The sequence below is a fragment of the Dermatophagoides farinae genome, chromosome 1, assembly GCF_024713945.1.
Source record: "Dermatophagoides farinae isolate YC_2012a chromosome 1, ASM2471394v1, whole genome shotgun sequence".
Lineage (NCBI taxonomy): Eukaryota > Metazoa > Arthropoda > Arachnida > Sarcoptiformes > Pyroglyphidae > Dermatophagoides > Dermatophagoides farinae.
In genome coordinates this window covers 7,488,148-7,505,587 of record NC_134677.1, presented here as the reverse complement: position 1 = coordinate 7,505,587, position 17,440 = coordinate 7,488,148, and the positions used below count along the sequence as shown (strand labels likewise).

Sequence of the window (17,440 nt, the reverse complement as noted above, 5' to 3'; positions counted from 1 at the left end):
TGCTTGTTTATTATTATTATATATACTGAATATATATATTATATATATTGTTATAATACACAAAACAATGAAAGAACATCATCATCATCATGATGTCGATGATCATGATCATCATGATGATGATGATGATTGGTGAAAATGTGTCTATGTATGTAGAATAGAATAGACAAAACAAGTTAAGTTGTCAAAAAAAAAAAAAAAACTAAGCAGCAACAAAAAAAAGAGCTTGAAGATATGATGATGATGATTACGATGGTAAATCATCGAGTGAATCGTGTGTGTGTGTGTGTGTGTGTGTGTGTTAATTAAAATTAGAACATATATATTGTTAATGTTGCTGTTGTTGTTGTTGTTGAATATCTACTTTTCTTCTTTCTTTTTTTTTGGGATACGAAACGCGAAATGAAATTGTTTAGTTCAATTTTGAACATCAACTAGATCATCAACAACAATTGCGCTAGGCCAGGCCTTTTTTATACACATCAAGATATATATATATAACACATAGAGAAGCAATAAAGAAAGAAAGAGAGAGAGAGAATCTTGTGAATTAAAAAAGAAGAAGAAAAAAAAAGAATAAGCAGTATTTCATTCTTGTTATATATTCGATCAATTTTCTTAGATCTATGCCTTGTTTGTGATTCATCTCAATATCAACTTGTTTTGTTTCTTGAATATTAAAAAAAAAACACGATCATCATCATCATCATCATCGTTGATGTGTGTGTGTGTGTTGGTTTTCTTGATCATAATGATATGATTCTCTCTCTCTTCTCTCTCTTTCTTTCTATCGTTCTCAAATCATTTTAAGTTTCTTTTCTCTCTTTCTCTCTATCACACGCATACACACACAATTTTCTTCAATGTTTTTCTTTCAACAACTATCCAATCAATTCATTTTGAAATGATTGCTTTCTTGCTCGCATTTGTGTTTGTTGATGATGTTGAATTATTAGAAATGAAATAAACACATTAACAACAACAACAACAACCAAGAAACAGTTAACAAGTAGAATAAATTAAGTCCTACTTTTTTCTCATTATTCCATCATCATCATCATCTTAATTTTGTGTTTGAGTTTCTTGGTAGTCGTCATCATCATCATTATAATCATTCTAGTGTTTGCTTTCAATCATGTTGAATGTGTGTGTGTGTGTGTGTTTACGGTTTTCATCATTTTCAAGTTTGACTTTTCAATTAGCAAAATATTAAATTTATTCTGAATCTTGAAATTTTGAATATTTTGAAATTAAATTTTTTTTTCGTGTATGTGTGTGTGTGTGTATGTGTTAATGATTTTTATTTTTTTTTCACACATAATGGCAAATGATCATATTGAATGTAATGAATTACTCGTTATTCGTAATCGGAAAACATCATCATCATCATAACCATTTTGGACAACATTCGACATCATCAAATAATCATTTGAAAAGCGTATTTAATCATCATCATCAACATCAAATGGCAACAACATTTCAAATAAACACAACTATGGAACATGAACGTTCAACTAGTCGTAGTTCATCTTCATCATCATCATCATCATCATTATCGTCATCAGCATCGACATCAACATTATCAACAAATTCATCATCAATAATTGATCCAGGTGAAGATAAACCGGAAATAAATATGATTAATTCATCAATGGATGATACGACAACAATGATAATGCCAAGTCCAAATAAACGTCTTTGTAATGACTATAATCGTATGAAAATTGAATATGAACATCATCATAGGCAACAAAATGGACGAAAATCAAAAGAATTGAAAAGTAATCATTGCAGAGAAAAGATGGATCAAAATGATCATGAACAACAACAACAACAACAACAACAGGCCGATAATGAAATGATTATATCCGATAATGAAAAGTGCAAACCATTTCGATCATTTCTAATCAAAGATATTCTTTCACCAAATGTTAATAATAATGATGGTGATGATGAAAAAGAAGAATTTTTCGATAATACAAATAGTAGTGGCAATAATCATAAGAATAATAAAATAACAAACGAAACCATGACACGTTCACTGGGCCAGAATTTTATAAGGCCATGGGATAATGTTGTCCTGATGGATAATTCATCATCAACATCATCATCGTCATCATCAACATCATCAATGAATCCAGCAAATTATCTACAACAATTAAATATGGCATCAACATTCATACAAAGTATACAATATAATGCTGCATTAAATGGCGGTACATTACATCCGAATCATTTAGCATTATTACATAATTCATATCATGGAGCATTATCGGCTGCTGCTGCTGCTGCTGCGGCGGCGGCAGCAGCTGCCTCAGCTTCTGCTACAAATGTCACTGTATCATCGTCATCATCATTAACATCAAACAATACATTGACCAATCCTCATCATCCATATAATCCTCATCATCATCATCATCATCGTAATAATATCATGACAAATCGAAGGCCAAGATCAGCCGATGATGAATCGGAAATATCCGAAAGATCAGAAAGTGATTCACCTGAAAGTCCAATCAGTACAACCGGTACAACAAATGGTAATGGCCATAATAATAACAATAATACTGGATCATCACCATTGGATGCATTATTCGAAATGACAAGTAAAGCATTCGAACGTAATGAAAATAACGATAAATCTTCTGGTTTGTACTAACAAATTTTTTTTCTCTCTATTTTATTTTATTTTTTTTTGAACACGACACTTTTTAAACACATTTGAAAATGTTAGTGAAAAACTTCTGGAATCAATCCACAATCAGCTACTTTTACGATTTATTCAATGAATTTTGAAAATAAAAATGATCATAAATTAGATCATATTTTAATACTCATCAATGGTTAATGTTAAGGGTGTTTTTTTTTCTCAAAAAAAAAAAAAATTTTTTTTTATTGCTGCCAACCAGCTAAAGAAATTAGGCACATGTTTCTATTCATTCATTCATTCAAACATTTTGTTGTTGTTGTTATTGTTGTTAAATTGAGTTTTCTGGCTTTTAATTATCGTTGTTATGGTTCCGTTTTTGTTTTTTTTTTTGAAAAAAACAGGAATAGATAGTGTTAAATAGGAAAGAAGAAGAAAAAAAATACAAAGATATATAGCACTCAATATATAAAAGAAAAAAAAAACACATGAACAATTGTGATGATCTATATGAAAAACATTGCTTTTTTTGTCCTGTCCTATGCAAGTCCTTCTGCTTCTTATTCTTCGGGTGATGATTAAGTTTAAGTACACACACACACACACACAAACACATCACACATAGTGTTGTGTATTGTATTGTACTCAAACGCTTAATGTGGGCAGCCATTAACCCAAAAGAAATCATCATCATCATCATCATCATCAATATTATAAAAATAAAACAATACCGTTACACACTCTCACACACACACACACACATTTATAATTCACAAGAAGATCTTACTTTATTTACGATAGTGAAGAAAAAAAAAATCCTAAATAACACCACAGACCAATAATTTACGGTATAGACATTTGGTGAAATGTCATTAGAGACACAACAGAAAGAAAGAAAGAAAAAAAGAGAAAGAATCAAAGCTGAAATCTGTAAATATTTGACAAATGTCAAAACAACAACAACAACAACCAAACACTATCCAGATTTTTTTTTCGTATGTATATGAATGCGTAGTGAGTAGTTGAGTAAATTGAGTAAAAATCGAATCATTTAAGCACACAATGAAATTAGAATGTCATCAAATGAAAACTGATATTATCATCAAATATTCAGACATCCTTGCCGCACCATTATGTAGTAGCAAGAAGTAAAATAGGATAATTTGGAAGCATAAAATTCGCATATATATTCAATTCATTACACACACACACACACACAAAAAAAACACTTAAACATATATACTATATAAATCTGTAGACGAAAAGACAATAAATCTTAATTCGATTGTCTCTGATTCCACTCAATCCACAGTGGAATGAATATGTAAGGAATTCTCATTTTTTATAACAGACTTTTCTTTCTGTTCATTATGATGGACCCCGGTGTAGGAAAAAAAAAGCTTAATTTATTACCATTCACATTTACAATGTGCCTTTTTTTCTCTCAAATGGAAATGAATTTCACAAGATTTAATTTTATACAATTAAGCGCTCAATTTCAGTGACGACAACAACCGACAATCAAACACTACGACAATGACGATGATGACAATCAATCGTGTTGTTGTTGCAAAAACAAAAGACAGAAGAAAAAAATGTGTACACATTTAGCAGCGAATACGAGTTATACAAATGATAAAATGGATCATTTTGCTTCTTATTATTCAAAGGAATAGAAAAAATTCTTAGCTTTCCGGAGATTTAATGATGATGATGATGATGACGCTATTTGATAATTTATGCAATTTTTTTTTTTTTTTGGTAACACGAGTAAATAGACTTAAATGCCTGTATATACTCGATTGACGTCTTAAAACATCTGTGTGTGTGTGTGTGTGTGTGTGTGTCTATGAGTGTCGGACAAATGTTTTCTGTAATAAAATAAATATATACAATATATCAATATATATCCAAAATAGTAGGCAAAATACCCGAATCGAATGAATGGAACAAAAATTCATCTTAATAACAATATAATAATCATAATCACACATATTATTGGCAGCCAAATCAAACGAAAAAGAAAATAATAATAATTTTTTTGACATGTAAAATAACCTTCCTACTACTAGTACTATTCATATACACAAAAAAAAAATTACTGAAATGACCAATCCTTGCTATCTGTCCATGTGTCAATATGAAATTCATCACCATTCACTGAATGCCCATAGCCCATCATCATATAAACATCAAGTTCATTTTATTTATTTTGAACAAAAAAATAAAATGTGAAAAAATTTATTGTCTTTCACAGAATTGATGAATGAATGAATGAATGAATGAATGATTAGGTCGCTAATTTTTTTTTCTCAATGATCAATTTGTGAATTAATATAATCAAAATGATTGACAAGGGCCTGTTTTTTTTTGTTTTGTTGTTGCTGCTGTTGTCAGCATCAATCAATCAAACACTATTCGATTGATTGACTGATTGAATTGATCAAACATAATGAATATAACAAAAAAAAACAGGTAAATGACGCCCAATTTTTTTTCTTCTTTCTCTATCAATTACTTGTACAAAGAAACAATAAACACAACAATAAAAATGTGTGTGTGTGTACGAGCGCTTTCGTAGATAGAGAATACAACAACAACAACAACAACAACAACAAACTTCAGCTTAATTACCTATTGATCATTTGTTTGAATGAAACTTTTTATCAAATTTGTTCATCTAATCTTTCTTCTTATCTTTATGATATATGATCATTTTACCGATGCCGACAATATGAATGAATTTGTAGGTTTGATTGACTGTCTAGATGAAATATTTTTTTATGAATGAAAAAAAAAGAATTGAATTCAATTTATATGATCAACACACAAACATTTGCCGAATCCATTCTTCAATAATTTTCATTGCACAAAAAAACCCCCAGCAAAATGTTTATTACCTGTGGTCGGCTTCTTTTTTTTCCAACCATCATCATTTTAAATATTCGGGAGTTCACAAACGTACACACACACACACACACACATATAATATACCTGGGCGCGGTAATCGTGAAGAAAAAACTTTTTTTTTCACCTTTTGTTGTTTTTTTTTCTTGGAGGCACTTTGATTATGTGGTGGTGGTGGTGGTGGTCATTACTTAATATATTGCAGCTCGTGTGCCGCCAACAAACTTTGATTCTTTCGAAAATGAGAAATTATTGATTGCCGACAATTTCAAATTTCATTTCTTCAATCATAGTTATTTTTTTTTATACGAATCGGATGGATCAATTGATAATGATGATAATAGTGTTTACCAGGCGTTATATTATATAATAATTACCTTTTTTGATGTGTTTTTTTTTACTACTACTTAGTATTACCATCAAGCGGTAAATCTCTAGCTTGTCTGACCATTTTTTTTTATCAAATTTTACCAATTTTTACTTTGATTATTTGCCGACTTGATAATTGTAGACATTTTTTTTGTTTTGTTCTGTGATATTAGTAGTAGTAGTAGTAGTAGTAAGGTAATAGTTTAGTTATGACGTTAATAATATTAACACCTAAATTTGATATTACATTTCATGAAAAAACAGGCATCCTCATAGAAATCATCTTGATCATCATCATTAAATGATGGTGAAATAACCAAAGCAACAAAAAAAATAAAGATCCGCTAGTTTATTATTGTTTTTTTTCGGCTAGTAACAACAATTTCTTCAACTTTTTTTTTCTTTCTCTGTCTTCATCTTGTTTTCCTTGACAAATAAGACATTTGGTTCATCGTTGGTAAGAATTTATGCATTTTTTTCAGAGCTTTGCCGACACTATTGATTATTGCCACCACCATTGATTTAATGTGGAAAAAATGAACAAAAAAAAAAAAAAAAAAAAAAAAAAAAAACAGGAGAAAAACCTTGGAAAACAAGACTATGGTCCATAGACTATAGTGGACCCTGTTGGAATTCGTTTATACACTTCATTTGTTGAATGATGATGATGATGATGATTCATTTTCCATCAATTCACACCTCCATCTCTCTCACACATTCTTGTGTGTGTGCGTGTCAGTTTTAATTATACACACTGTCGGCTGATATACAAGTGTATACACAACAACTCGCTTTAGTGCTCGCACCTTTTGTGAACTAATATGGTCCAACAACAAAACAATTTTCATTTTTTTTCAAATATATTGATGATTTCTCTTTTTACACAAGTCACGAGTCGGCTTCTTTTCTTCTTTCGGCTTTTTTTTTGATGATGATGATGATGATGATCAAGATGAAAAGTATGGCCACCACCATTGGCCGTCAAAAAAAAAACACCTCGACAACAACAACAACAACAACAAAAACAACAATTTTTCCGTTCGAATGATTTTCGTCTCAAAGTTGAAGCCAGAAAAAAAAGTGTCAGAAATAAAAATGAACAATCGACGTCGTGAGTAATGAAATAAAATGAAAGATCCAAGATGATTGGTATAATTTTTTTTTCTGGCTAACAAGTTAACCATATCCATAACAATTTCTATATGATATGATATGACAAGCAACAATCTATTTTGGACCAATTCATTTCATTAACCAATCACCCTTTTTAATCATTGTCGACAAGTGTTTAAATTGTTCAAATTTAGCCATTATATGCAACAACAAAAGAAAGGATTTTGAAAATTCTTAGCAGTTTAGTAGTAGTAGTAGTAATAGTAGTAGAAAAAATGTTGAACAAAATAAAAAGGCTAAAATGATCATTCCAAAATTCATAGCGTTTCAATCAATCAATCAATCAATTTATTTTTGGCTAGTTAGCTAGTTAGTTATTTTAGTGTTAAATAAAATAATAATAATCATCATATATACTTTGAACACAAGTTGATTAATCTCATTAACACTTATATTGATCGAACTTATAAAAAGAGAGAAACAAGAGATAAAATGTTAATTGTTGCCAATTTTTTTAGAAACTTTGATATGAAATCTCCCCCCCCCATTATTCACATCAATCAACCAATCGATCAATTCTCAATTAATATTCACCATTGTGGCCAAAAAAAAAAAAGAAAAGAAATTTAACTTGAATTTTTGTTTGATATATATATACAAAATATAATTTATAAAATATTCACTAATCATCATCATCATCATAATTGTTGTTGTTGTTGTTGTTTTTTTTCATTTTTGAAAAAAAATTGTCTTGTTTTTTTTTGCTCTTTATTATCATTCTTTGCCACATTATCATCATCGTCATCGTCATTATCGTGATGCAAAATGCATATATATATTTTCAAATCATTAATTAATGTAATTAATTCTATTTTTAACACTAAACAACAACAACAACAATGATGATGATGATAAGAATGAAAGAAAACAAAAAATTCATTTTAGACCACTCCTACACTTTTTCTTTCTCATTCAATTTATTCATCTTTTAAATTTTCTTTCTTTCTTTCTTTAAGAATGTGTAATATAAACAACTTGGCATAGACAAATTAATATTATAATCATCATCATCATCATCATCATGATTATTATGATGATAATGATTCCATTTTTTTTTAAATAATGTCTATTAATGGTAGATGTTTCTTTCGCATATCTTGAAAATAAAAATTTATCACTACTTCTACTAGCGAATCAAATGTCATGATGATGTTGAAGACAAAAATAAAAATAAAAACAAAAAAAAAAACAAGAACTCGTAACAAATTTTCATTTGAATATATTAGATCATCACTATCAAGTCAGCTAAACAGCTGAACCAAAAGAATGAGAAAATGGTGTTTTTGGGTAGAGGGAAGGAACAAGAACCACCAAAATTTTCATTGAATGAATGAATGAATGAATGAATAGCAAAAACTTGTGCATGTCAGTAAACTACCAACACGTCGAAAAGACTATTAATGAAATGAAATGAATGAATAGAAAACAAACAAATAAACAGCAGAAGGAGAAAGAGAGAGAGAGAGAGAGAGAGAGAGAGAGAAATGTGTAAATAATTTTGTAAATGATGCTTTAATAATAATGTTTTTGTATCCATTTACATGGAAAATGAATTTGTTTTTTTAAAAAAAAAGAAAAGAAAATAAACATTTCAATAATTTGCCTACTGTCTGATGATGATACCCTTACTACTGATGGCCTGTAACTGGCCCTTTTGTGTACTGGTGTGTCATATTTGTGTATTATTATTATTATTATTACACAACAACGATTAGTCAACAAACAAATACATACAAGTCAACTATATATAATAATATATACTTTTATATACATAGCATTTTCAAGATAGATGAAATGAAATTTTTTCAACCAGAAAATAATTTCTAAATAAAATGAAATGAATGAATGAATGAATGGACGAATGGGAAAAAAAGAAGATTCATTGATGTCCGCGTAAAGTTTGGCTGGATAATGGTGGTTATGTGCGAGTGTGTGTGTGTGTGTGTGTGTCATGTCATTTTCTTTCTTTATCTCGTTCACATTCCATTAATGTTACAAAAATGTTAATAATGATGAGTTTAACACGATGCCGTCATCATCATCATCATCATCATCGTCGTCGTGTATATTCATTGTTACCGAAAAGTGAAAAAAAATTGAATAAAATTCTACATGATTGAAATTAGTAAATGTTTGGCCATTCTAAGCCATGATTTTATATTTAAAATTTTTATTTTGACATTTTACAAGCTGAATACATTCATTGTTTGTTTGTTTGTTTATTTTATTTTTGGTTAATGATGACTATACCGGATGAATCGATTCAAAATTATCAATGATGATGCCAAAAACAAAATCTGTTCCTGTAACTTATGTGTGTGTGTGTGTGTCAAGTGTAAATGTGAAAAAAATCGTTATTCCTGCAAGCCAGCCACACACACACACACACACACACACAAGCATAGCAACGAGAAATGCATTCCAACCCGAACCAGAAAAAAACCAGATTTTATATAGAATCTTTTCATGTGTATTCTATACTTGATCCACTTGGCGGAACAGCAGGAATTTTTTTTTCAATTCGTTTCCCTTATTGCTCATTGTAAAATACACTATCCTATTCATATTAATTCACATTGAATGCAATGTGATCATGATGATGAAAAGTGAGAAATGAATGAATGAAATGAGCGCGAAAAAAAATGTTAGTTTTTTTACGCCAATTAGATAACATAATGAATCTTTCTTTTTTTTTGGCAAACGTTTGCTCTGTGTATAATAAAAGAATAAGGAAGCTATCCATTTAAAAGCTAACAATAAACACACACACACACATACACAACGACAGCATTCATTAAATCAATATTCGATTAGTGAAAAATAACAAATTTTCTTGTTGAATAATTTGCTGATACACCATACACATACACACACACACACACACACACACACACAAAGGAATGTGATGATGATAATGATGATGGAAACAAAATCATCGGATAACATAACCGAATTGTTAAATGTGAAAAAAAGTGATGTGAATGAATGAATGAATGAATCAATGCTTGAAGCGGGGGAAAAGTTAAAGAATTTTTTATTTTTATTTTTGAAAGAACTTTATTCTTCTACATCCAGTTTGTTCATGTGTTGTTTATGTGGAATGAATAATAACTGGATATATTTCTTTCGAGTAAATTCTAAATTCTCCACTATAAAATTGTAGCCAAAATGATGCTATCCATTTTTCATCCACTAACACACCATTATTATTAAAAATCAAAACCATTTGGGGTCGTTTATAGTGTTATAACAATAACAATAAATGTGTTCGACATTCCACGTGTTTAAGCAATCATCAAAAATCAAATCATCATTCCCTTCATTATTATTTCCTATGATTGCCCATTTGATTCAATTCAATTCGATTCATTTGACAATTTTTTTTGTCATTCTTTACAAATATTTGAATGAGTAAAAAAAAACACACACACACAACACATTCGATATGGCAAAATTTTCTGTTGATGAATACCGGGAAATCGTGATCCTTGTTATTATTGAATATAATCGTTATTTTTTTTTGGATCGTAATTAATCACTGTAAGGCAAAAGAAAAAAAATGAAAGCCACTTTTATGTCAAGAATCAAACAAGAAAAAAACAAAACAAAAATAAATAGCCAAAAATTGGGATTTGTTTGCTTTGCTATGACATGCATGCCTGAACAATTCTTCAAGCAGGAATAAGTGATATTTATAGTATGTGTGCATGTGTAATTGTAGAATCTTTATTCCATTCTTTCTTTCTTTCTTTCTTTCAAATTAATCGAATGTTGATGTTGATACGGAAAAAATATTAATTAGGCTTGTTTCGGTTATTATAATCAACGTCAAAACAAAACAACTACCGATACACGATAGATAGATCATTTTGTTGTAACATGATCATCATATACAATGATAATGATGATGACAACAATCTAAAATTGAAATTATGCATTGTCGACATTTCTCTGTCAAAAATTGAAATGAATTTTCTATTTATAAATGAATGATGATGATGATGATGATGGAAATTAATTATCAATCATTTCATCTGTTAGTTTGTTATACGAATGAAAAGTGTATTTGATTTGATTTGATAAGTAAACAAAATCATCACAAACAAATCGAGTAAATAAAAATGATCACAAATTGAAAAATTCAAATTCATTGCTGTTAATATAAATAGATCATCATCGTCATCATCGTTATTCGGGTAAAAGTAATGATAGAAACCATGTTGGATATCAAACAATGAATGGTAATCAAAAATCAAATGTTAAGAATTGGACAACAACTCACATCATCATCATGAATTGGGAGAAAAACAAAGCTAGATCAAGCTGTGATCACCAAGATCGTTTATTATTAAATAGACGTTAGTATATTGATCTTGTTATCATACATTCCATCGATGAATGTTTATACTGAAAAAAATGAGGTGAAATGAAAATGAAAATTAATCTATTTGATTGCCAGAGTGAGCCAAATACAAACATAAAGTGTTTCAGATCATCACTTCAATCACACTAAAACTGGTATCCCCGCGTAGCTTTGTTTTGTGTTGTCAAAATCTGTTTACCATGTTGAATTTCATGTGTGTGTGTGTGTGATATATTCTTTCGAAAAAACCAGAATTTTCTTTCTCTGTGTATCTCAATTATATTAATAATTTAGTTTAGCTAGAAATTTTATTTATGATTATAAAAACAACAACAAGATCAATGAATAAATGAATGAATGATTGACTGACAAGCACATCACATTAAGATGCTTGTCATAATTGGTTTCTGCTGGTTAAAACCTGAAGCCTGCAGTGTATTAGACAGCAAACAGCAACAAAAAAAAATTTTCTTGTTCTGGCTACCGAAATGGATCCATCATGAATTTAGAATCAAATAATTCTTTCATTTTCAATTTCATCATTACAAGACTTACACCGTCACACATTTATACACACACAAAACTAAAATAAAAAAAAAGTTAATTAAGAAAGAGAAAAATCTTCATTAGATTTTTTGTAATTTTTACCAAAAAAAATTAAAAGATAACCAAAACGACATCACCGAATGAAAAAAAAACTGACAGAATTCGAATCCGAATCCAATTTATTGATGATGACCGACATTTAGCTGCACTAATAGTTAATGATGATTAACATTAGTAAAACAAATGATGATCATTTGATGATGATGATTCTTAATGATTAAGATTTTTTTACAACTTGATTATCATTAAAGAGAGAGAGACAGCGATCAGGGGGCAATCCATAAATGAATGATTGGATTCACGAAAATTTTCAATTGAAGATAAATTTTGAGAGAACAGCTAACTTGTCTAAAATAGTGTTAATTAACTGCTTGTTGCTGTTTCTGTTGTTGTTGTTGTTGTTGTTGTTCATAATAATATTCATATATTAAAGATGGATAGCAATAAGTGTTTGCAAGGAAAAAAAAAATAAATGACCTATACCATGAATGAATGATTCCATCAAGCCAATTGATATTAACTATTAACTAGCAACCATTAACTTATCTCAGTGTAATTAGTATCGTGATTAATTCGGTGTGATAAAATAATGATGATGATGATGATTATCGAAAAAAATGATTTTGATGTGTTTTTTATCCATCTATCTCTCTTTCTATATATATATATTCTATCCATAATAAATTCGGTGTCCATTTGACCATTCATACCGCGGGCTTGTTGGCGAATAAAAAAAATCAACGATGATGATGATGATGATCGGCGGCTTTCTTTCTCTACATAATAATTTTTCTTTTTTTTTTGAAACGAAGCCGATGTTTAATCGAAACAAAAACACGAGAAAAAAAACTATTTACTAATTAGAAACTAATTTAACATGAATGGCTAAAGGCGATTCGTTTTTTTTTTTTTTGATTTTTCCTTCAAAGTTTTTGGCTTTGAGCAATTGATAGGAAAAAAAATCATTGAAAATTTGAGAAATGTAATGAAATGAATTTATTATATTATTAACACAAACACACACATTTACAATCCAATCAAACGAATGATGATCAAATTTAATACCGGATTCCGGTAGCCATATCGATGATGATGATGATAATCCCTTCAAATATAATCCAGTTTTATATTTTGATAACATCTTAATGATGACAGCTAGAGAGAAAGAAAGATATGGATTATATAAGTTAATAGTTTTTCAAGGATTTTCAAGCTAATTTAATTCAATTGCTTCAAGAAATAAATATCAAGATCGATATTGATTTTTTTTTTGGCTTGAAAATTCTCAAATGTTCGTCGCATTTCATAATTTATATGCGCATTTCCGACAGGTTCTCAGAACATGATCATCATCACCGTCATTGACAAGCTGAATCAAAATTGATTATTCAAAACAAAAACAAAACAAAAAACAACCGAAACAATAGCTGTATGAAATGTCGGAAATAACACCTATCATCAAGTCATGTGTGTGTGTGTGTGTGTGTGTGTGTGTGTGTATGTTATTTGAATAAGATTTAACGATGAAGAATGATGATTTGTTCATCCGTCTTCATAATGCAAAAGAAATCATCCACATGAAGATGTTGAACGCGGCATTTTTAATTAAATATACGAACGTAACCTTGTCCGTAAAATTTAGCCAAAAAAAAAAAATAATGTGTAAGCAAATAACAACACTACAATGGACAACAGACAGGAAAAAGATCACATTTGTATCAATCAACGTGTTTTTTGCGCGCACACACACACACACACATGAGATTTATTATAGTTTTTCGTTGATTTTTAATAAATAAAGGCCATTTAGCCCTTGGTAATAATAATAATAATGAGATTGCCAAACAATAGATAAATCTTATTTATCTTTTTTTTTCTCATTAACACACAACATACGACCGACCATCACCATGCAGTCCAGAAGAAAATAAAAACTTTTATATTCTGGTTTTCTGGTAGTGATGATGTTATATATCAATAGTATTAGCAGAAAAAAAATCACTTTAATTAATTTCAAATGAAATGGTCAACCAATTTTATATCAACACGCTGCTTGCCGGTATAACTATCTGAACGAACGTAATACACAAAAAAAAATCAATCAATCAGAATAAATCAATCTCTGTTAAATTACATTAAAATTAAAATTGATTTTTATAGCAAAAAAAAAATAATAATAATGAAAAACACATTTATTATCAGTGGAAATAAATGAAACGAAGAAAAAAAATCTCAAACAAACAATGATAATGATGATGCTAGCTCACTAACTCAACTAATTAGTCCATCTAACAATCAACAGAATCTCATTGTTACAAATAACAATGACAGACACACAAAAAAAACCATTAGAATTCAATAATGATGGGTTTTTTTTTCTTGGTGACTGAAATTGGTTGATCAATCGGGTTTATTTCTTTTCTATCAATCTAATGACACCAACACCAGCCAGCCAAACAACAATCATTATTAACCACTATTATCTATTGTAAATAATTATGATGATGATGATGAAATGAAATGAATAAAAAGCATGAAAACCAATTATATTCATTATTTCAGTTCATTTTGTATGACAAATGATTTAAAAAGTTTTACAAAAAAAAAAAAAAAATTTCTAATAATTTGTCAACACAGACAACAACAACAACAACAACAACTAGACAACCAGATATCAATGATCAATATCAATTGATAACACACCATCAATCTGACATTTGACGTTGATTGGATGTGTGTCTGGAGATCACCTTAAATATCGAAATAGAAATCAATCAAATGTGAAACACAATGTTTTTATTTCATTTTGTTGTTGGCAAGAAAATCTAAATGCTGATCATCAAATCTGATCTATCAAGCAAAAAGAAAAAAAAAATCGAGACGCAGAGAGAAAAAAATCATTTTCACGGCCTTTTTCTTTTCGTCATCCTATTATAATGCCAAAAAATAATGATGACAGGTGGAAACAAAGGAAATTGACAACAACAACAAAAAAAGTTTTATCCCAAGATAATTGATGAAATGAAATGGCTAAAATTAAATTAAATTAAATTAAATTAAATAGCTGTCGACAATTGAACACAATCAAATGTAAAAAAAAAATAAATCAATTGTCATTCAACAGTGTGATAAACATTCATTCATCATTTTTTTTCCTCCGATTATTTAACCACATTGAACTACTACAACTAAAAATGATGATGATAATTTAATTCTATTGTTTTCTTTTTTTTCTCTCTCTCTCTCTCTCTCTCTCTCTCTCTCTCTCTCTCTCTCTCTCTCTCTCTTGTTTTATTCATTCATTCAATCATTCGAATCAAATCGAATCGAATCGAATCAATCGAAACAAACACAAACAGATCCTACGGCGGACCATCTAAATCTATTCAATAATCGTAATACGCAGATTAAAAAGAAAAGAAAATCACGTACAGCATTCACTAATCATCAGATATTTGAATTGGAAAAACGTTTTCTTTATCAAAAATATCTATCACCAGCTGATCGTGATGAGATTGCCCAATCATTGGGTTTGACCAATGCACAAGTGATTACATGGTTAGTATATAATTCATTTTTTGGTTTTTCAAAAAATTTTTCATTTTTATTCACTAAATCTATTTATATGGCAAAAAAAGGTTCCAGAATAGACGGGCAAAATTAAAACGAGATGTTGAAGAATTAAAAAAAGATGTCGATGCAGCCAAATTGAATGGTGTGCCGACAAGCATATTGGAGAATATAACAGATTTAAATCTATTGAAAAAACCAGAATTAGTTGCTGCATTACATCATCAACATGCTCAACATTTACATCAACAACAACAACAACATCACCATCTTCATACATTGACAAATCCAACAACGCCTACAACGGCTACAGCAACTGCATCAGCACTGTAAAAAAAAATGACAATAGTAAACCCTATATATATACAACAACAAAAACAACAACAAAAAACGACCAATCATCAAATTTTAACATTGAACTGAATATTATACTGAAAAAAAACCGGATACTCAAATCACATATGGAGAGTTATAATTTTCTACCCGAAAAAAAAATTTCCCTACTAATTTGATATATTAGACATTAAAATGAAATTGAATGCCTTTGAAAAAAAAATTGAATTTGAAATAGTTTTTTGCTTCATTTTTTTTCTTTTTTTTTGTTATTGTTTGGCAATTGTATACAGAATACCGACATTTTTTTTCACAATGATTTTTTTTTCTCATCCTAAACAATAGACACTTAAAGCATGCACACAAAAAGAGAGATATATTTTAGACTTTGATTGGTTGGCATTTCAACTATGGGCCATAAATGATAATCTTTTTTTTTTTGCCCCCAACCCAAAAGAAACTATATTTATTCAATTCATCATCATTATTATTATTTTTCATCAAATCAATCCACCCCCTCAAAAAAAAAAAAAAAAATAGTGTGGTATTAGATTATAGAATGATACAATGAATTATTATTGACAATGGTGAAACTGGAAGAAATCAAATAAATAACCAACCAACAATGATTCCGGTTCCACTATTTTCAACATATATTATATATATATATATTCAAAATAGAAAAATTTGTAATATCAATGTGTTTTTTCTTTACCATTTCTTTTTGTTAATCTCAATGGATTGAATAATAAATTCATATAAATTATCCACCATTTAATGAATTGAATTTAATTATGTTATATATATGGGGGGCAAGACAAAATTTTTAAAACCAGTGTGTGTGTCTGTGTGTGTGTTTTAAGTTCATCATGAACATTTGGAAAGGAATTTCTTTTCACTTTAGTTTATGTAACAAAATAACCATCATCATTTAGCATTTGTCAATTTTTTTTCCAGAAAAAAAAATATTTATATTCTTTATGCTTAATCGTCTTTATCATCATCATCATCATTATTGTGTGTCTGTCGGATATAAAAATGAAAAAAAAACGTTTAGAAATACAATACACAATCATTTAAAAAAGAAAGAACAAAATATTCAAAAAAAAAGTCAATTAGATAAAACGAACGTTTATGAAACAATTTGCCATTTGTATACACACACACACACACTTGATGGTAAAGTGTACGTACAGAATGATGATGATGATGATAAGTGTCAACAACAACAACAACAACAACAACAAAAACAATTATAATGATGATAATAATAACATAATTATAGCCAACACTTTTAATGTTTTGGTTCAGTTCAGTTCAGTTCAGTTCAGTTCAGTTCAGTTTGATGATGATGACGATTGTTTTGAATTGTAATATTAGATTTCAAATATTTTGACAACAAAGTGAATAAAAAAAGGTAATCATTTGAATGAATGAAACTGGGAAAAAAAAGCATTTAGAAACGGATATCA

At 29.0% G+C, this 17,440-nt stretch overlaps 1 protein-coding gene across 2 annotated transcripts; it reads left to right on the top strand.

Annotated features, from left to right (window-relative positions):
• The first annotated feature begins 243 nt into the window (after positions 1-243).
• LOC124492067 (uncharacterized) lies at positions 244-16,743 on the top strand. Of its 2 annotated transcripts, none has more exons than XM_047054847.2 (3): positions 244-2,648; positions 15,425-15,623; positions 15,704-16,743. In XM_047054847.2, the coding sequence occupies exons 1-3, from the start codon at positions 1,328-1,330 to the stop codon at positions 15,966-15,968; spliced, it is 1,785 nt and encodes a 594-aa protein (XP_046910803.2). In that variant the 5' UTR covers positions 244-1,327; the 3' UTR covers positions 15,969-16,743. The 2 variants fall into 2 exon arrangements, with proteins under 2 accessions (XP_046910803.2, XP_075591491.1); XM_075735376.1 differs by having other exon boundaries at positions 15,425-15,627; positions 15,711-16,743.
• Positions 16,744-17,440: the final 697 nt, after the last annotated feature.